General features: G+C 41.5%; 2 protein-coding genes and 1 long non-coding RNA gene across 8 annotated transcripts in view; 2 read left to right on the top strand and 1 right to left on the bottom strand.

Moving 5' to 3' along the window:
- LOC129350989 (uncharacterized) overlaps positions 1-1,457 on the top strand; it is a 4,889-nt gene extending 3,432 nt beyond the window's left edge. The window contains exon 2 of the long non-coding RNA XR_008604600.1: positions 3-1,457. This is a non-coding gene — a long non-coding RNA (uncharacterized LOC129350989). The remainder of the gene's footprint in view (positions 1-2) is intronic.
- A 4,500-nt stretch (positions 1,458-5,957) lies between these two features.
- rnf224 (ring finger protein 224) lies at positions 5,958-7,804 on the top strand. Of its 2 annotated transcripts, XM_023263868.3 has the most exons (3): positions 5,958-6,220; positions 6,444-6,707; positions 6,913-7,804. In XM_023263868.3, exons 2-3 carry the CDS (start codon positions 6,450-6,452, stop codon positions 7,219-7,221), a joined length of 567 nt encoding a protein of 188 aa, XP_023119636.1. In that variant the 5' UTR covers positions 5,958-6,220; positions 6,444-6,449; the 3' UTR covers positions 7,222-7,804. The 2 variants fall into 2 exon arrangements, with proteins under 2 accessions (XP_023119636.1, XP_054875430.1); XM_055019455.1 differs by lacking the exon at positions 5,958-6,220 and having other exon boundaries at positions 6,234-6,707.
- Positions 7,499-19,972, bottom strand: pisd (phosphatidylserine decarboxylase). Of its 5 annotated transcripts, none has more exons than XM_023263864.3 (10): positions 19,861-19,972; positions 19,289-19,332; positions 17,354-17,490; positions 14,331-14,441; positions 10,119-10,253; positions 9,938-10,039; positions 9,593-9,716; positions 9,349-9,492; positions 8,435-8,595; positions 7,499-8,173 (listed from the first exon to the last, which is right to left on the bottom strand). In XM_023263864.3, the coding sequence occupies exons 1-10, from the start codon at positions 19,905-19,907 to the stop codon at positions 7,928-7,930; spliced, it is 1,251 nt and encodes a 416-aa protein (XP_023119632.1). In that variant the 5' UTR covers positions 19,908-19,972; the 3' UTR covers positions 7,499-7,927. The 5 variants fall into 5 exon arrangements, with proteins under 5 accessions (XP_023119632.1, XP_023119633.1, XP_023119634.1 ...); XM_023263865.3 differs by lacking the exon at positions 19,861-19,972 and adding an exon at positions 11,889-12,033; XM_023263866.3 differs by lacking the exon at positions 14,331-14,441 and having other exon boundaries at positions 19,861-19,971.
- Positions 19,973-20,343: the final 371 nt, after the last annotated feature.

Below are 20,343 nucleotides of genomic sequence, written 5' to 3'. Positions count from 1 at the left end.
AGTTCTTCAGAGCTCACTCGCCCCGGCTGATTGGTCAGCTTTAGCCTCGCCCTCTTGTGACTCATCACCATGTCATCAAACATCAACGTCTCCCTGGACAACCCATATGGTGAGGTCACCATCCCTCGGGCGAAGCTCCGCCCCTCTGATGACAGCACGGTGATAGCCAATCCAATGGCTCTGAGCAGCACAAATGAGAACCCGTACGCCGTGTCAAGCTCCGCCCCTCCGCCATATATGGTCAAGGAAGACGGAGGTGGGGAGGAGGAGGGAGGGCGATGCCGTGCCTGCTGCTACCGCTGCAGGAGGAAGTGATGTCACCGCTGCTTCTGGTGATGACACTGCGCCAGGAGGACTGTGACTGGTTCAGATTTATCATGTACTCCCATTAAGGTAACTATGAAGAAAGAGAGGAAACAAGGAAACAGCTGAGGAGGTGAAAAAGAGAAGGAAGGAAGGAAAGAAGGAAGGAAGGAAGGAAGGAAGGAAGGCAAGAAAGAAAGAAGGAAGGATGGAAAGATGGAAGGAAGGAAGGAAGGAAGGGAGGAAGGGAGGATGCATGGAGGAAGTTGTTTGCTTGGTGGCCATCTTGTGAATAAATGTGTATAAATATTTGATGTTTATGTAGTTTCAGTATATTTAGTGTTTAGTCGAATAATGATGATTATTATTATTATTATTGTTTTTATTATTATTTAGTATATTTAGTGTTTATTTAGTTTAAGAGAGAATTTGAATCAAAAATCGCTGAAGTCCAGCAGAGCAGCTGAAAGCTCAGGAACCACCAGTCATTTTACCTGGAAACCTGGTGGTAGGGCCCCCTGGAGGACCCTGGAGGCTCTTGGAGGCCGTCCTGGGGTTTTCAGATATATAGACATAAAAATATGAAAACGGATAAAACCAGAAACAAGATGGCCGCCGCTGACCTCATTTCTCTGCTGTTGCCATGACGACGACTCAAACACTTTGTTTTACTGCTGCCAAAATTTTTAAATAAATCTGACTTTTTCTGTAATCGAGTCTTTCATGTGTTTTATAGATTGGTAGTTTGATCATTCTGCTTTGCAATTTTAAACAATGCAATTTTATTATTTTTATACTTTATATTTGACACACTGAACATTTAATTCTGGTCTTTCATCTGTGTTTTGATAAGTTCTGAACTTTGAGATTCGTTCCAACAGAAATGATTTTTAACTCTTTGGATTATTTTGAATGAAGCAGCTGTAAAATAAAGTTCTGCAGAGTTTCTTGTGTTTTAGAACAAGAAGTTGTTTGTTTTCTATGTATTTTAATCATTTAGACTCGGTTCTTTTCATAAAGTGCTTTTCCATCAAGTATTTATATTTTCAGTAAACATTTAGTTGTGAATGTAGAACAGACATTCTCATGTTTAATAAAGTTTCTCTGACTGTGAATCACAATGGCGAGACGAAAAATAAAGAATTTAAAAAGTGTGATGTTCAGCTTCGCTTAATGAACTAACCACGTTATACAGTTTACCATAGCAACAACCAACAACGTTATACAGTTTACCATAGCAACAACCAACAACGTTATACAGTTTACCATAGCAACAACCAACAACATTTTACAGTTTAACATGGCAAGAACGAACAATGTTATACAATTTACCATAGCAAAAACCAACAACATTATACAGTTTAAGTTTACCATAGCAACAACCAACAACATTTTACAGTTTACCATAGCAACTACCAACAACATTTTACAGTTTACCATAGCAACAACCAACAACAGTTTACAGTTTACCATAGCAGCAACCAGCAACAGTTTACAGTTTACCATAGTAACAACCAACAACAATTTACAGTTTACCATAGCACCTACCAACAACGTTATACAGTTTACCATAGCAACTACCAACAACATTTTAATGTTTACCATAGCAACAACCAACATTTTACAGTTTACCATAGCAACAACCAACAACGTTATACAGTTTACCATAGCAACTACCAACAACATTTTACAGTTTACCATAGCAACAACCAACAACAGTTTACAGTTTACCATAGCAGCAACCAACAACAGTTTACAGTTTACCATAGTAACAACCAACAACAATTTAGTTTACCATAGCAACAACCAACGATGTTATACAGTTTACCATAGCAACAACCAACAACAGCTCACAGTTTACCATAGCAACAGCCAACAACAGTTTAACATAGTAACAACCAACAACAGTTTACAGTTTATCATAGCAACAACCAACAAAATTTTACAGTTTACCATAGCAACAACCAACATTTCACAGTTTACCATAGCAACAACCAACAACGTTATACAGTTTACCATAGCAACTACCAACAACAGTTTACAGTTTACCATAGCAACTACCAACAACAATTTACAGTTTACCATAGCAACAACCAACGATGTTATACAGTTTACCATAGCAACAACTAACAACAGCTCACAGTTTACCATAGCAACAGCCAACAACAATTTAACATAGTAACAACCAACAACAGTTTACAGTTTACCATAGCAACAACCAGCAGCATTGGTTTCCACAGTCCTTCTGTTCCCAGCTCTTACCCGTCTCTTCAGGTGTTCCTCAGGGTTCTGTCCTAGTAGACCCAATTCTACCTATCCAGTAAACCCAGTTCTATTTATCTAGTTTCTCCACTGATGGTTCCTCAGGTTCTCCTCCCTTAAGGTTCAGAGTCTGGGTGTCGTCCTCCATTCAGTCTCATATCAGGAACATCACCTGGTCTGCATATCTCCATCTCCATCCTACCTACATCTACCTCCATCCTACCTCCATTTACCTCCATCTACCTCCATCCTACCTCAATCCTAAGTCCATTTACTTCCATCTACCTCCATCCTACCTCATTTACCTCCATCCTACCTCCATCTACCTCCATCCTACCTCCATCTACCTCCATCCTACCTCCATCTACCTTCATCTACCACCATCTACCTCCATCCTACCTCCATTTAACTCCACATACCTCCGCCCTACCTCCATCCTACCTCCATTTACCTCCATCCTACCTCCATCTACCTCATCCTACCTCCATCCTGCCTCATCTACCTCCATCCTACCTCCATCTAACTTCATCCTACCTTCATCTACCTCCATCCTACCTCCATCCTACCTCCATTTACCTCCATTCTACCTCCATTTACCTCCATCCTACCTCCATCTACCTCATCCTACCTCCATCTACCTTCATCCTACCTCCATCTACCTTCATCTACCTCCATCTACCTTCATCCTACCTCCATCTACCCTCATCTACCTCCATCCTACCTCCGTCTACCTCCATCCTACCTCCATCCTACCTTCATCCTACCTCCATCTACCTTCATCCTACCGTCATCTACCTCCATCCTACCTCCATCTAACTTCATCCTACCTTCATCTACCTCCATCCTACCTCCATCTACTTTCATCCTACCTTCATCTACCTCCATCCTACCTCCATCTACTTTCATCCTACCTCCATCTACCTCATCCTACCTCCATCTACCTTCATCCTACCTCCATCTACCCTCATCTACTTCCATCCTACCTCCGTCTACCTTCATCCTACCTCCATCCTACCTTCATCCTACCTCCATCTACCTTCATCCTACCGTCATCTACCTCCATCCTACCTCCATCTAACTTCATCCTACCTTCATCCTACCTCCATCTACTTTCATCCTACCTTCATCTACCTTCATCCTACCTTCCTCTACCTCCATCCTACCTCCATCTACCTCCATCCTACCTCCATCTACCTTCATCCTACCTCCATCTACCTTCATCCTACCTTCATCTACCTCCATCCTACCTCCATCCTACCTCCATCCTCCTAACCATCAGCACCATGAGGAGCTTTCAGCTGCTCCTAAACTCTGGAACATCAACGCTCTTCAAATCCAGACTCAGAACTCTCCTGTTCCAGATGTTTCTTCTCTCTGACTGCATCTTTCTTCATGTCTGTTTTTTATCTGTTCTGTTGTTTTTCTTGTAAATCATCGTTGGGTGTCCAGAAAGATTCTGACCAATAAAATGTATTATTATGATTATTATTATGATTATTATTATTATTAGTAGTAGTAGTAGTAATAGTACTAGTAGTGCTGTCAATTGATTAAAATTTGTAATTAGATTAATCACAAATATGCAGTGAAGTCTTTGCGATTAATCATGATTAAATATCATTCATTTTTAATCTATATTAATCATGTTTCATTTTGCATGAGGAAACAGATTCAAGAAAGAAAGGAACATACATGCACTTAGCATGTTTATTAAACACCTGTGCTTTGGTGAAACGAAAACTCCTTCCTGCAGAGTGTTCATATTACTGTATGTCGGTCGACTGTTGTGTTTTGGGGGTTTTTGTATTCAAATTTCCCACCGAGACACCAACGTGCTGTTTAGTGCAGGAGTATTCAACTAAAATTCAGTCAGAGAAAATGTATTAAAACAAAGGTTTGGAACATCATAATGTCTGACTTCATTAGTGTGATATATGTTGATGTAACCTGGTAGTTTTATTAGTGTCTGATATAGTATAACTGACTGTCAAATCAAATAAATTCAGTTCTAAAACATGTTGACATTTATTAATAAATAACTTCTGATAAAAGTGTACATCTGAAAATAAAGTGAAAAATAATGACTCAAATGTAAACAATTGAACTCTTTTATATTTTCTTCCTGTCTTCTATCACTCCCCTTATACCCCTGCTGCTTAATGGGAGAACTGAGCTGACAGTATTTTGAATCTGTTCTGAATGGTGTCAGAGTCGTTCTCAAACACATCTGGAGCTCATTGGTGAGTCTGGAACCATATTTATTTTTTATTATGTTCATAGTTGAGAAGCTGGCTCACAGCTGTATGTTTAGCCGAAGATAGTCAGCATGTGCAGGGCTACTTTCCTCAGACCTCAGAGACCATTTGGAGCAAGGAAGTGGCAGGGTTGATTCCTCTGAACTGCGCTTTAAGGGCCACATCTGTTTGGAGATCAACCAGTTCCATCTGAAGAAGACCAGCATTTGCCCACTTTTCCTCTATCACTCTATCTGGCTCACGTCCCTTCATCTTCCTCTCGGTGTCGCTTTATTTATTTTTCTTTTTGTCTGTCCTCTTCTCATCTTTCCCTCGCCTGTTTTCTGAACTCAGAGCAGCGATGTTTAGTGCCTTTAGAGACTCCATTGGCTGAGTCAGTCTACAGTCAGTCTACAGTAAGTGTACTTGGACAAACTGCCTGAAATACATTGCCAGAGATGTTTCAGGGATTTTGAGTCATTCTACAGATGGGTTAATTAGTCAGATTAATCACGCTGGATAATTCTGCGTTAACATGTTAATTTTGACAGTGATAATTATTATTATTATTATTATTATTATTATTTATTTATTTAAATTCTCCTGACAGACGTCTCTGATGAGTTCAAGGACCGTTGGAAAGCTGAACATCCACTGATTGTTTTTTTACGGTTTGCGGCAATCTTTAAAGGAAACATGTTTTTATCCACAGAGGTAGACTGTTTCTGCATCGCTAGGCAACCGCCATCTGTCCACACTGAGCTGTAACCCGATAGGCCGACACTAGCAGCCAATAGAAACCTGAGAACAGCTCCACTTTCTAATGAGGTTAAAGGTCAGAGCATTGATCATTGATCAGCTATTAGTTATTATCAATGGAACAGAAAGAATCCTGAATATAAACACAGAACGATGAGTTCACCAAGCAGGAAACGTCTTCTGTTGAATGTCTGCAGTTATTGATCAGTTACTGATCAGTTATTGATCAGTTACTGGAGTGATTGTTCCAGCAATTTTCTGTTCCTGTCATGTTCTCATCTGCTGCAGCTGACTCTGTGCTTCATGATGAGAACGAGCTGCCATCTGTCGGCCCACAGAAGCTGAATTATTGATGGAGAGTTTTTCTCTGTGAGGCAGCGAAGAGAACAACAGAACACAGGAGGAGAAGAAGAGAGTCAGAGAACGAGAGAAGAAGCAACAAGAAGAAAGAAAGAGGAGAGGAGATGTGCAGAAAAAGAAACAGCAAAATAAACAACTAAAGAAGAGACGGGAAATGAAAGAGTGAAGAAAAGAACCGAGACAAAAGAGAAGAAACATGAAAAACTGACAGAAGAAACAAAAAGAAAAGAGATGAAGACAAACAACAAACAAGAACAAGAGGAGAAGATGTGAAAGAGAACAAAGAACCAGGTTCCATCCAGGTGAGTTTCACCCAATCAGAGAGCAGCAGGTGACAAAAACAAATGGAATATTTGGATTAATTTATTTATTCACAGTAAAAACAACTTTAAAGTGTTCAAGAGTTACTTCAAGAACCAGCAGGTTCTCCTGCAGGAACCTTTAGTTCTAGTCCCAGTCTGGTCCCAGTTTGGTCCCAGTTCTAAACTGGAGATAAAACAGAACTTTTTCCTCTCGTCAAATCAGAGCAGAATGTGTGACGACAGAAAGAACGAGGAGGAGGAGGAAGAGAAAGAGGAGGAAGAGGAAGAAGTGACCGTTCTGCCATTTCCCCCTCCTCCTTCCTCTGTTGCCGGGGAGACGATGATGTCATTGCGGAGGCAGGACCTGGTGTGCATCGTATGTTTCGGCAGCTATGACCTCATGACGCGGTTGCCGCGGAGACTGCACTGTGGCCACGCCTTCTGCCAGGCGTGTCTGAAGAGACTGGACACGGTCATCAACGAACAGGTGACTGATGACATCATCAGCTAGCCAGGTCACACAAACAGTCAGGTGACCGCAATTACATCACAGAGATGACATCACACACAGGTGACATCACACATATAGATGACATCACACACATCTGTGACATCACACACATGTAAACAAGTTAATGACTTAATAAATAATATAAATATAATAAACCCCCCCCCACCACCACCACCACCAGGTGTGGATCCCATGTCCCCAGTGTCGCCAGAACACGCCTCGGCCCCGGGGCGGTGCTGCTGGTCTGGACCTGGACCTGCCGTCCTTCCTGGGGGTGAAGAACCAGCAGACCTGCAGCTCCTCCTGGAGGGAGGGGGCAGCGGCCGGAGACGCAGCCCAGAACGGGAAGCTGTGGCTGGGGAAGGAGGCAGCCGATGACAGCTGGTCACATGGAGGTCTGGCTGAACCACGCTTCCATCGCTACGGCTCCTGCTGCCCGCCGCCGTCCTATTGGCTGTGCTGCTGGTTCTGCTGCCCAGGGCGGGGCTAACGTTGATGGGGCAGAAATGACCTCTGTATTTATTTAGGAAACATGATGTCACAATTCAATGTGAACACGAGGAAAACAATCAAATCCTGCAGAAATTACAAGCTGAGCAGCAGAAAATAAAGACTAAAGAGGATTTATGGAGGTTTGTGTGAGAGACTTTTGATCCCTGAGTTTGTCCTGACAGAAGCACTCGCCTTACAGATGATACTGAGGGAACTGCAGCTTCCTGGTCAGCCCACAGGGGGCACTGTAACGCCTCCAACAGGAAGAAACCACCTTCGTTATAAGTTAAACTTTAATTCAGATCAGTTATTTTACAAAAGTCATCAGGAAAACAGGAGCAGAGTAAACAAACAAACAAACAATAAACTGAGGTTTAAGTTGAATGTTTCTGTTTAACCAATCACAGGCCTCCGGCTGAATCTCCACCAGTCAGCTGCTTCACATGGTGAGCATGCTAACGCTAACAATAAAGCTTCAGGCTTTGTGTCGGCGGACGGACGGAGGGTCGAGCTTTTATTGTGACAGTCTGATCTGAATGAATGTTTCCTGTTAAATAAAACCTGTTTGTGTGATTTTAACATGTCGGGCTGAGATCTGACGTCTTCCTCTTCACGAGGAACAAGGCATACTGGGAGTTTGAGTCTTTGTCATGAAAGCAAACAGTTTTTATGACGTTCACCATCACAGTCCTCAGCTTGTCCAGTCAGAGGCTGCCGAGGCCCTGGCCCACTCTGATTCGCTGGCCGGGCTGCAGGCTGAAGCTGAAGTCTTTAGGAGCCTCAAACAGCAGAACGATGGTAGAACCCAGGTTAAACTCCCCCAGCGCCTCCCCCTTCTGTAAGGCCACGCCCCCTTCAGCCAGGGTCTGCAGCGCCACCTGGTGGACGGAAACATAGCTGTGGTCGTGGAAGGAGCCTTTACTGTAGCGAGGCGTGTTGGTCTGCAGCTCCTGAGGACCAAAGAAAACCTGATTAAACCAGTTAATAAGCAATCACAGCCCAGAGTATTACTCATTTACTCTAATTACTCTACTTAAATCTCTGATTACTCTGTTTAAAAACATCTCCGCCTTAGAAACAATGAAGGAGGAGCTTCATGAACATCGGCTCTAAAACCAGAAATTAAAGTTCCTCAGATTTATGGAGATAAAAACATTTTCTGAAGTTCAGTAGAACATTCTGACATCAAACAGGTGAGAACAGAACGTCACCTGGTCGAAGTAAACTCTGATGGAACCCACGTTGGTGGCTCCAACCGCCGTTAACGAGAAGAAGCCGTGCTGCCATTGGCCCGTCAGCGCCACGCGCTCGTTAAGGCAGAACAGCTCTTTGACCCAACGAGCCACACCTGGATTCACCGACATCAGCGAGCCTGAAGAGGACACACAGGTGAGGACCAGGTAAGCAAGCAAGCAAAGTTTATTAATATAGCACTTTTCACAGAAATTGATTCACAAAGTGCTTCACAGTAAAATCAATCAGCAAATAGAAAACAAGGAGTGACACAACCATGAGCACAAACACAGAAAACTAACAAATTGTCACAACAACACCACCTAGCTAAAAGCTTGACTGAACAGCCAGGTCTTCAGCTGTCTTTTAAAGGACTCAACAGAATCTGAAGTGCGCAGAGACATTGGCAAAGCATTCCATAGCCTTGGTGCCACTACTTGAAAGGCTGGATCCCCTCTGGTTTTAAAACGGGTATGGGGAATGACCAGCAATCCTTGGCCTGAGGATCTCAGAGAATGTTTTGGTTTGTAGAAATTTAAAATATCAGAAATATAAGCTGGAGCCTCTCCATTTAGAGCTCTAAAAGTGATAACTAAAATTTTAAAATGAATCCTAAAATGAACTGGGAGCCAGTGAAGTTCTTTTAAAACGGGGGTGATGTGATCTCTTTTTTTTAGTGTGGGTTAAGAGCCTTGCAGCAGACTTCTGAACAGCCTGTAGGCGATGAAGTTCTTTCTGGCTCAAACAAGTGAAAAGGCTGTTACAGTAATCTAAGCGTGAGGAAATGAAGGTGTGGATGATCATTTCAAGCTCCGCTTTAGACACCAGAGCTCTCAGCTTACAAATATTGGTGAGGACCAGGTGAGAATCAGGTGCACAGGTAAACACTCACCTGGGAAGTGACGCCGAAGCTCCACCCTCCAATCAGTGGGAGAGTGGAAGCAGTGGTAGTCACCTGGAGCCAGGTAGACCACCACGTGGAACAGGTCGCTGTCCGGAGAAGACAGGAGGAGGTCCCTGAAGGACGAGGACGGATCTGAGGACAGAGACACCAACCAATTACAGCTAACCAATCAGGACCAACCAATCAGGGCCAACCAATCAGAACAGCCTGATGTAACAGGGCGTGGTCTTACCGTGGGCCTGCTTCTTCTGTGGACCCAGGAAGTTCTCCAGACTGTAGGTGACCCCCTTCACCTGTTCCACCTCTGAGTTCTTCACCCGACCAAAGTGCAGGATCCTCCCATCAGCTGGAGACACCTGGAGAACACAAGACCAGAAGAACCTCTGAAGAACCTCTGAAGAACCTCTGAAGAACCTGTAGGAAGAGGAGCTTAGCAGGCAGGAGGAGCTTAGCAGGAAGGAGAAGACGCTTATCCCACAGGAGGAGGGGCTTAGCATGAAAGAGGAGAAGCTTAGTATGCAGGAGGAGGAGCTTAGCAGGTAGGGGAGGGGCTTAGCATGCAGGAGGAGGGGCTTACCAGGCACGAGGAGGCACAAAGTGGTCGGACTGCAGGTTTGAGGCGTCGCCGGAAAAACTCGCCCAGATTCCTGTAATGATGTAAATCCTCCACCGCTGCCTCCTAGTGGACAAACAGAAGTCCCAACCATAAACAATAAACAACAACATGACAACAAAAAAACACAGTTCCATGTCCTCACCTGCATGTTGACTCCAAAGGTCCAGATGTAGAGCGAGTAGATGGGCTTCCTGAGCCACGTGGGGAGCTCCACCCCATTCAGTCGGCCCCAGGCCCGGGACAGGAGGCGGGTTGGGAAGGAGCGGTACAGCGCCACCTGCAGGAGCGGACAGAAAGTACACTGTTACACACTAGCAGTTGTTGAACCCACCTCCTCATTAACGGTTCTTCTTTATTTCCTTTGTAGATTCTCACTGAAGACATCAAACTATGAATGAACATCTAGAATTATGGAGGAAACAACAAAGTGTGAAATAAGTCAGAACATGTTTAATATTTTAGATTCTTGTTATTCTCTGGATGAGCTTCATGACGTAGAACCTGAAATGGTTCCACTTCACAGGTGTTCCTTGTCAAGGTTCATTAGTGGAGTTTCTTCCTTCTTAATGAGGTTGGTCCATCAGAAGTCAGGTTGGTCCACAGCTGACAGCCCTATTGGACAACTTTTAGAATCCAGATTATGGCAAGAACCAATCAGCTGAGAGAACCGACAGTCCATCATTACTTTAAGAACTGAAGGTCAGTCAGTCTGGAAAACTGTAAAAACTTTGAATGTATCCCCAACTTCAGTCTCTAAAACCATCCAGCTCTACGACCAAACTGTCTCCATGAGGACCTCCCCAGGAAAGGAAGACCAAGAGTCTCCTCTGGTGCTGAGGAGAAGTTCATCCGAGTCTCCAGCCTCAGAAATATCCAGTTAACAGCAGCTCAGATTAGAGTCCAGATAAATGCCACCCAGAGTTCTAGTAGCAGACACATCTCTACATCAGCTGTTCAGAGGAGACTGAACCAATCAGGCCTTTATGGTCCAATAGCTGCTCAGAAACCACTACTAAGGAAAAGCAACCAGCAGCAGAGATTAGTTTGGACCCAGAAACACCAGGAATGGACGTTAGACCAGTGGAGATCTGGGCTTTGGTCTGATGAGTCCAAATGTGAGATCTTTGGTTCCACCCGCCGTGTCTTTGTGAGACCAGAGAAGGTGATGGATGGTCTCTACATGCATGGTTCCCACCGTGAAGCATGGAGGAGGAGGTGTGATGGTCATTGTTGGGGATTTATTCCAAACTGAAGGAACCCTGAACCAGCATGGCTACCACAGCATCCTACAGCAACATGACATCCCATCTGGTTTGGTTTAGTTGGACCATCATTTATTCTCCAGCAGGACAATGAACCCAAACACACCTCCAGGCTGTGGAAGGACTATCTGACCAAGAAGGAGATGATGGAGATGATCTGGCCTCCACAGTCACCTGACCTGAACCCAATCCAGATGTTTGGGATGAGATGGACCTCAGAGGGAAGGAAAAGGACCAACAAGAGCTCAGCATCTCTGGAACTCCTTCAAGACTGTTGGAGAACCATTTCAGGTTCTACCTCATGAAGCTCATCCAGAGAATAACAAGAGTGTTCAAAGCAGGAATCAGAGAATCCAAAATATTAAACATGTTCTGACTTATTTCACACTTTGTTGTTTCCTCCATAATTCTAGATGTTCATTCATAGTTTGATGCCTTCAGTGAGAATCTACAATGGAAATAAAGATCATATATGTGTGTTTAGATCATATATGTGTGTTTATATCATATATATGTGTTTTTATCATATATGTGGGTTTCTTTCAGAGGACAGATTAATACAGGAAGTCTGTCCATATATGGGCGCTCTAACCCCTCCCCTCCCCTCCTATATTTCCTTTTGTCCAATTAGAAACCAGGCCCATCCTTACCCGATTGGCCAGCGGCCGCAGAGCATTGACAGACAGCACGTAGTAGAGGAAGGAGATTGGCCGGCGGCGCCAAGGGGCGGGCCGACTCACACCACCACTGAGCACGCTCAGACGGTGACGAAGAGCAAAACGTGGCGCCTGGATCCTAATTGTGAGATTTAACGAGATTTACTGTGACAGCAAGAGTGGGAGGAGTCACAGAGGACAGGTGACAACTGGTGGACTGGTGAAGAGGCGGGGCTTGGTCCAGAGAGGCAGAGGAGGAATGCGAACCATGAAGCTAACAGTTGTTCTATCAAAGGGGCAGTTGCTCTGTCAGGGGGCAGTTCTTCTGTCAGAGGGGCTGTTAGTGTTAGCAGCTAACTAGGTTAGCAGGTTAGCACAGGATCAGCTGGAAAGAGGCTAACATACTATAAGCTAGGCTAAAGCTAAAATAGCTGACCTGCTAATGATGCACTAATCCCCCGTCTGGATGTTCTAATGGTTCTCTGTATGTTCTAATTAGGGTTGCCACCCGTCCCTTAAAATATGGAATCGTCCTTTATTTCACAATTAATTGTTGCGTATTTTCATAAATGTCCCAGACACGTCTGTCACACACACATCCAAACTGTAATGAACAAAACAAAACACAGCAAATATTAAGGGCAGCCAATTTCATCTTTGTAGGACCTATTCAGTCCTTATTCATATCTATGTAGTGAGGACCCGATGTGAGGTCCAGCGGATAGACTTTCCCTGCGTGCCCAGTCCTACCCGGTCCTACACGGTCCTACCCGGTCCTACCCGGTCCTACACGGTCCTACTCGGTCCTACTCGGTCCTACTCGGTCCTACCCGGTCCTGCCCGGTCCTACACAGTCCTACCCGGTCCTACCCGGTCCTACACGGTCCTACACGGTCCTACCCGGTCCTACACGGTCCTGCACGGTCCTACCCGGTCCTACACGGTCCTACGGTCCTGTCTCTGGTTACCTGGTTACAGACGCTGCTGCTCCCACGCATTTAAAAATGTCTACAAGCGAAACTCCACCACGTCCAAAGAAGCAAAAACGTCTGCAAATGTACAGACTGGAGTGGGAAGACTGGAACCCCTGGCAATGGGAACAAACTGTGTTCTGTGTTGCTCATGGATTAGCTGAAGTAAGGCAGCATCAACATGTAAGAAACATGAGAACAGAGAGAACCCAACCAGCAGGTCACAGTTTATCATCATCTAATCATCTCCTGAAGTCCATATGGTGAGAGACATCAGTATCTGGTTGTTAATTTACCAGAGGATGCTTAGAATCATGCTGATGTGGTCACAGACTCTACAGTATTTTAGTGACTCAATAAATGCCTAAGTTGTTTTTTTATGCTTTATAGTTTTTAATAAACATTTATTTAATAGCCTATATGTAATCAATAAATGGCCTTTGACTATCTAAAGAAAAACTCACTGAGAATTCTATGTTAACAGGACTAAATAAATCAATCAATAAATACATGCATACACACATAAATAAGTCAATACATTAATTGTGTTAAGATAAGATTTAGATTTAGATGAAACAAAAATATTAAATTTCTTTGTGCAGTTCTCTGCATTCAGTTGTTTATGTTTTTGCAGAATCCAGTATTGCTCACTGGTTGGTCATGACATTTCATTAGTTTGATTTCACTGTTTAAAATGATGCCACTTCTTTTCGGACAGAACCTGTGATCATAAAACAATACAAAACTCTTAGTTCCATCTTAATAAAGCACTTAAACCTTTAAGTATGGTTAAAGGCTTTTTCCCAAATTAAACATACCACTCCTTAGGTGGTAGTGACCCTGAGTTCAGTAAAGTTGGAAAGATATTCACAGATTCAGACTTCCAGCATCAATAACTCATTAGATATAGGTTATCAAAATGTAACCGATGCCTCTTTCCCATCATTTTAAGCTACACAATGTGCTACAAGGCCAGTTGTATCAACAGTAGCTGTCTTTCAAGTTGCATGAATAACATTGGTGTCTATGGAATGAACAGGGACCGTCTGCAAACTGCAAAACCACTGCATCAGCAAAGAGAGACACAGATATTCAATAACTTCACTTTTTAGTATTCTTTAGTGTCACCAAAATCACTGCAGCCTTCAACTGGCTCCTGTTGACACCAATGTTATTCTGCAACTTGAAAGACAGCTACTGCTGATAAAACTGGGCTTGGAGCACATTGTCTACTTTCCAATGATGGGAAAGAGGCATCGTTTATGTTTTCACAACATATATCTAATGAGTTATTGATGCTGGAAGTCGGAATCTGTGAATATCTTTCCAACTTTACTGAACTGTGGCCCCGAGGACCGTGGTGGGCGTCCTTTATTTTCATTTCTGAAAGGTGGCAACCCTAGTTCTAAAGGTTCTGTATGTTCTAACGGTTTGTTCCTCGGTGGTTCTAAGGTTCTCCTCCTACCTGAATAGGGTTCTCCTCCCTCCTCCTCCTCCGTCTCTCTCTCCGTCGGTCATGTGACGTCGCCTCACCTGCCTCCTCACCTGCCGCAGCAGGTTGGGCACCCGACGCCCGCTGTCACCACGGCGACAAGAGAAGAACCTCACCATGAACGAGCCAAAGATGAGGAGCAGAGCGGACGAGTCATGAGGACAGTCGGAAAAGAAGAAGGAGAGATGAGGTGTTTCCTCAGAGCAGCAGGATAATGAGGCTGAGGGCGAACTCCATCAGGATAAACAGGGAGAGAGAGAGAGAGCTCCACCCCTACAGCTGATCTCTAATCAGATTAAAGCAGGAATTATTAACAGATTACTGGACTGCAGTCAGACCAGCTGCTCTCTGGTTTGCATAGAACATCATTATATTATTATATAAATTACTATATTATTATATTATTATTATCTCAGATTACTACTGTAAGGGGTTCCATAGAGAGAAAAAATGAAAATAAAATTATTATTCATTAAAGTAAATCAATCTGTGGGATGATAATAATAAAAAAGAAATGTAAGTCCAGGTTGAGGAATAATTCATATAATTACTGATTATTATTATTAATAAAAATTAGGGCTGGGACTTTAAGGCGTTAATTTCGATTAATTAAATGCCGCGAAAATAACGCGTTAAAAATAATAATGCAATTATTTGCAGCCTCCTCAGTTCCCTCATTTGTGGCACACTGGTAACTCTGATGAACACTCCAGCCCAGTAGGTGGCGGTAATGAACCTAAAGTCTGTTTGTAGCCATGAAGAAGAAGCACAGGAAGCACTGAGTGAAGTCAGGCACTGGTGAACAGTGAAGGAAGATGAGATTGAGCTTGTTGGACAGAAACTTTCCTTTTAAAAATCTTCCTGATGGCAGCTTGGATAAAAGCCTGGTTCTGTGTAAATTGTACAACAAAGAGTTTTCTGATCACTGCAGCACTTCAAGCCGATGGTATCACCTCAATGTAAAACATGTTGCTGTTAGCACCAGAGCTAACGTTAGCTACGAGTCATGCTAACGGCTAACGGTGTAGCCATCCCATAATAGACCACTTTTCTAGGCAGTGCTTGAGTTTACAGAAAGTCTTAAAATGTTGAATAAAATCGCTATAATTGCACTTAGATTTGCAGTAATCTGTGAATGTAGCAGACAGATGAAAAATGCAGATAAATAGAAATGAAACATTTTTGTGGTTTAAGTTTTTACTCAGTTGAGGCTCTGCCTCCTTGTAGGAGGAATAACCTAAACAACAAAAATATCTCTTTTAATAACTTAAATATAAACTTTTTGTTTATAAAAAAAATTACATAAATAAAAATTGATATTCCTATAAAAAGAACCATCAAAATTCCACCATTTATCAGATCCAGAAAAGATGAAAACAGAATGAATCTCTGGATTTCCAACTTTCTGAAGCTCCTTGAACTACTTATGCTGATTTTATGTGCCATACAGTGGAAAAAACAACTAAATTCAGGCTTTGTCATCAAAATCACTTTTTTCTATATGTCCCATTTTCCTGTTTTTTAAATAAATTTTAAATTATAAACACGTATATGTCTATTCATTGATTCAACTGTCAACCACAATTTTATTTGAATTGAAAAACTTCACTTATTATGTCAAATATTGCTATTTGACAAAACTGCAATTAACTGCGATTAATTAATTACAAAGCCTGTAATTAATTAGATAAAAAATTTTAATTGCGTCCCACCACTAATATAAATATAAACTACAGAAACTGTTATTAAAATATCAACTAGTTAAATATCTGTGGAATAAACGGACGTGGTAAAATTTACTAAATATTGAAATGATGTGGAACCAGTAGTTCAATAGTACTCCTAATACTGTAGTAGTACTACTAATACTAGTAATGATGTAGTAGTATTAGTAATACTGTAGTAGTACTACTAATACTAGTAATGATGTAGTAGTATTAGTAATACTGTAGTAGTACTACTAATACTCTAGCAGTACTAGTGTACTATTGTCCTTACTTCATTACTATTTCTAAGTACTATTTTATGAACCATATTTGATTCTTTGGTTTTAATCCGACTCTGTTCAATTAATTTATTTGAATTAAAATAATGAAATTTATAATCTGAACATTAAACCTTTATTTAATTTCCAGTTCAAAGTGAAAGCAGATTCTCAATAAATGTTCTCATGTCAGAATGTTCTCCTAAATCAATAAATTTACTGATAAACTGAAAACAGGAGGATCAATAAACACAGACTGTAAAGCTTCGTCCAATCAGAGCCTCCGTCTGTCCTGCAGGTCCCTGACTGACCAATCATAGCATGATCAGGAGACAGAAGGGAGAGGGCAGGGGGCGGGGCCTCAGCCAGGCAGTGACATGTCATCACTGTGACCTCAGCATCACCTTTCACCCAGTGAACCAATCAGTGGACAGTCACCTGAGCGATGTAACCCTAACTCTCCACGGGATTGGCCCAATGAGCTGTAAATTCACTTCTGAAAAAGGTGACGTTCTGACGTTCTAATGTTCTAACGTTCGGACATTCTAATGTTCTGACGTTCTAATGTTTTAATGTTCTGACGTTCCAACATTTTAATGTTCTGACATTCTAATGTTCTGACATTCTAATGTTCTGACGCTCCAATGTTCCGACGTTCTAATGTTCTGACGTTCTAAAGTTCTGACATTCTAAAGTTCTGACATTTTAATGTTCCAATGTACTGACGTTCTAATGTTCTGACGCAGTAACATTCTGGCGTTCTAACATTCTAATGTTGTCACGTTCTAATGGTCTGATGTTCTGATATTCTCATGTTCTGACGTTCTAACGTTTTAATGTTCTAATGTTGTGACATTCTAATGTTCTGAGGATCTGACGTTCTAATGTTCTGCCTTTCTAATGTTCTGACACAGAAGCAGAGGAAGAGGAAGAAGCACGTGGAGCATCTGCACGCGCTCAGTGGAGGAGGAAGGATGACCGATGGAAGACGAAGACAACGCAGTTTTCTTACCTGTGTGGGCGTGGCCAAGGGGGGCGGAGCGTCATCCTCCTGTTGGCCCCACTTCCTGTAGTGCTGGTAACCAAGGATACCACCTCCTGTCACAAACAGGAAGGGGAGGGGTCGGGGGCGGGACAGGAGACCACGACCTGAAGAGACAGAATGAGCTGATTGGTCCAAAGAAACAACAACAATAAACATTGAAACAATAATAAACAACAACAATAAACATCTAAACAACAACAAACAACAATTAGCATCTTAATAAAAAGCAACAATAAACATGTAAACAATAACAACATTAAACATCTAAACAACAATAAATATCTAAACAACAAAAAACAACAATAAACATCTAAACAACAACAAGCAGCAACAATAAACACGCAAACAACAAGCAGCAACAATAAACACGCAAACAACAACAAGCAACAACAATAAACATGTAAACAAACAAACAAAATAAAAATCTAAATAACAAAAAACAACAAACATCTAAGCAACAACAATAAACATGTAAAACAATAACAACAATGAACATCTAAAGAACAAGCAACAACAATAAAGAGGCAAAGAACAACAAGCAACAACAATAAACATGTAAACAATAACAAGCAAAAACAAAAATCTAAACAACAGCAACAAACAACAATAAACATCTAAACAATGAGCAATAACAGACATCTAAACAGCAACAAGCAACAACAATAAACAGCTAAACAACAAGCAACAACAATAAACATCTAAACAACAAGCAACAACAATAAACATGCAAACAACAAGCAACAAAAATAAACATGTAAACAATAACAAACAAAAATATTAATTTAAACAACAATAAACATAAACAAGAAGCAACAATAAACATTTAAACAACCAACAAAATTAAAATTTAAACAACAAACAATAAACATCTAAACAACAACAAGCAAGAACAATAAACATGTAAACAATAACAATAAACATCCAAACAAAAGCCAACAACAATAAACATCTAAACAATAACAAACAAAAACAAAAATCTAAGCAACAGCAACAAACAACAATAAATATCTAAACAATAAGCAATAATAAAAATCTAAACAAGCAACAATAAACATCTAAACAACAAGTAACAACAATAAACATCAACAAGCAACAACAAACATCTAAACAACAAGCAACAACAATAAACATGTAAACAATAACAACAATAATCATCTAAAGAACAAGCAACAACAATAAAGAGGCAAAGAACAAGCAACAACAATAAACATGAAACAATAACAAGCAAAAACAAAAATCTAAACAGCAACAAACAACAATAAACATCTAAACAATGAGCAATAATAGACATCTAAACAAGCAACAACAATAAACAGCTAAACAACAATAAACATCTAAACAAGCAACAACAATAAACATGCAAACAAGCAACAACAATAAACGTAAATAATAACAAACAAAAATATTAATTTAAACAACAACAACAATAAACATATAAACAAGAAGCAACAATAAACATTTAAACAACAAGCAACAAAATTAAAATTTAAATGACAAACAACAATAAACATCTAAACAACAACAAGCAAGAACAATAAACATGTAAACAATAACAATAAACATCCAAACAAAAGCCAACAGCAATAAACATCTAAACAACAAGCAACAATAAACATTTAAACAAGCAACAAAATAAAAATCTGAACAACAGCAAACAATAAACATCTAAACAACAAGCAACAATAAACATCTAAACAACAAGCAAGAACAATAAATATCTAAACAATAACAATAAACATCTAAACAAAAGCAAATAACAACAAACATCGAAACAACAATAAACATCTAAACAACAAGCAACAACAATAAACATGTAAACAACAAACAACAATAAACATCTAAACAATAACAAACAACAATAAACATCTACACAACAACAAACAAACAGCAGGTCAGACTCACCTGTGTTCAGGCTCCGCCTCTGGCTGCAGTTTGGAGGGAAAACTCTGGAAACCAGATAGAAAATGAAAATGTTACTGTGATTGGTGGAGAGCTGATGGGGGCAGGGCCATCAGCAGCTGGTTACATTTCAGTCCTACTTGCTATGATGTCATTGTTACAGCGATGACATCACAGCGGTGAGATCAAGATGGCTGCAGGTTCCAGATCCTAAAGGTTTATCAGATTTATCAGTAGAACGTTTAGTTCTGTTCAGGAGGAACATGGTGCCATACCTGTACAGGTGTTACATCATCAGGTGTTACATCATCTGGATTCTGAACTAACAGATGTTTAACAGCTGACCTGCAGGTCTGATCACCAACAGCCAATCAGAGTCTCTGTAGTTCAGCTCACCTGCAGTCTCAACCACGTGACTTACGTCACCGCCAGGACGCTGCTGTGCATGTTTTGGACGTGACGTGTCAGCGTGACTTCGGTCGTAACAACAAACAGCTCACCTATCTGAAGTCATAACCTCCGATTAAACACGTGACTCACCTGTCCGATAAACTCTGATCAAACACGTCACTCACCTGCCGAAGCTCCTCACGGTTCCTCTCAACGTCCGCATGGCCGCCATGTTACGCTTCCGGAAATGACGTAGACGTCGTGCGTTTGTCACGTACAGCGTCACCCTCCACTGCCTCGGTGTGATTGGCTGAAGGTTCTCCGCTGCAGCAGCTGATTGGTCAGTCTGAGGATTAAATATCTGCAGTGATACTTACGGTAAACACCAGCAATAATCAGATTACTTCTGTCTGGTAACAGATTACTAACTACAGGTTAGATTCAGGTTCCACAGTGAGGTTCTCTGGTTCCTCCTTTATCTGATGAGGAGGAACCAGAAAACCTCCTTTATTCAGCTGCTCTGAGGAGATTGTTTTACTCAACACCTGGAGACCACAAAGATTCTGCTGTTCTACTAAACATGCTGGCTTCAGGTCCTGGTTCTGTTTGGTTCTAGTGGAGAAGCTTTGATGTGATGTTATTCTCTGGATGTTCCCCTGCTGGAATAT

This window comes from Amphiprion ocellaris, chromosome 17, assembly GCF_022539595.1.
Source record: "Amphiprion ocellaris isolate individual 3 ecotype Okinawa chromosome 17, ASM2253959v1, whole genome shotgun sequence".
In the NCBI taxonomy this organism is placed as follows: domain Eukaryota; kingdom Metazoa; phylum Chordata; class Actinopteri; family Pomacentridae; genus Amphiprion; species Amphiprion ocellaris.
Note: the sequence above shows the minus strand (reverse complement) of the source record. Positions and strands in the feature narration are given on the sequence as shown.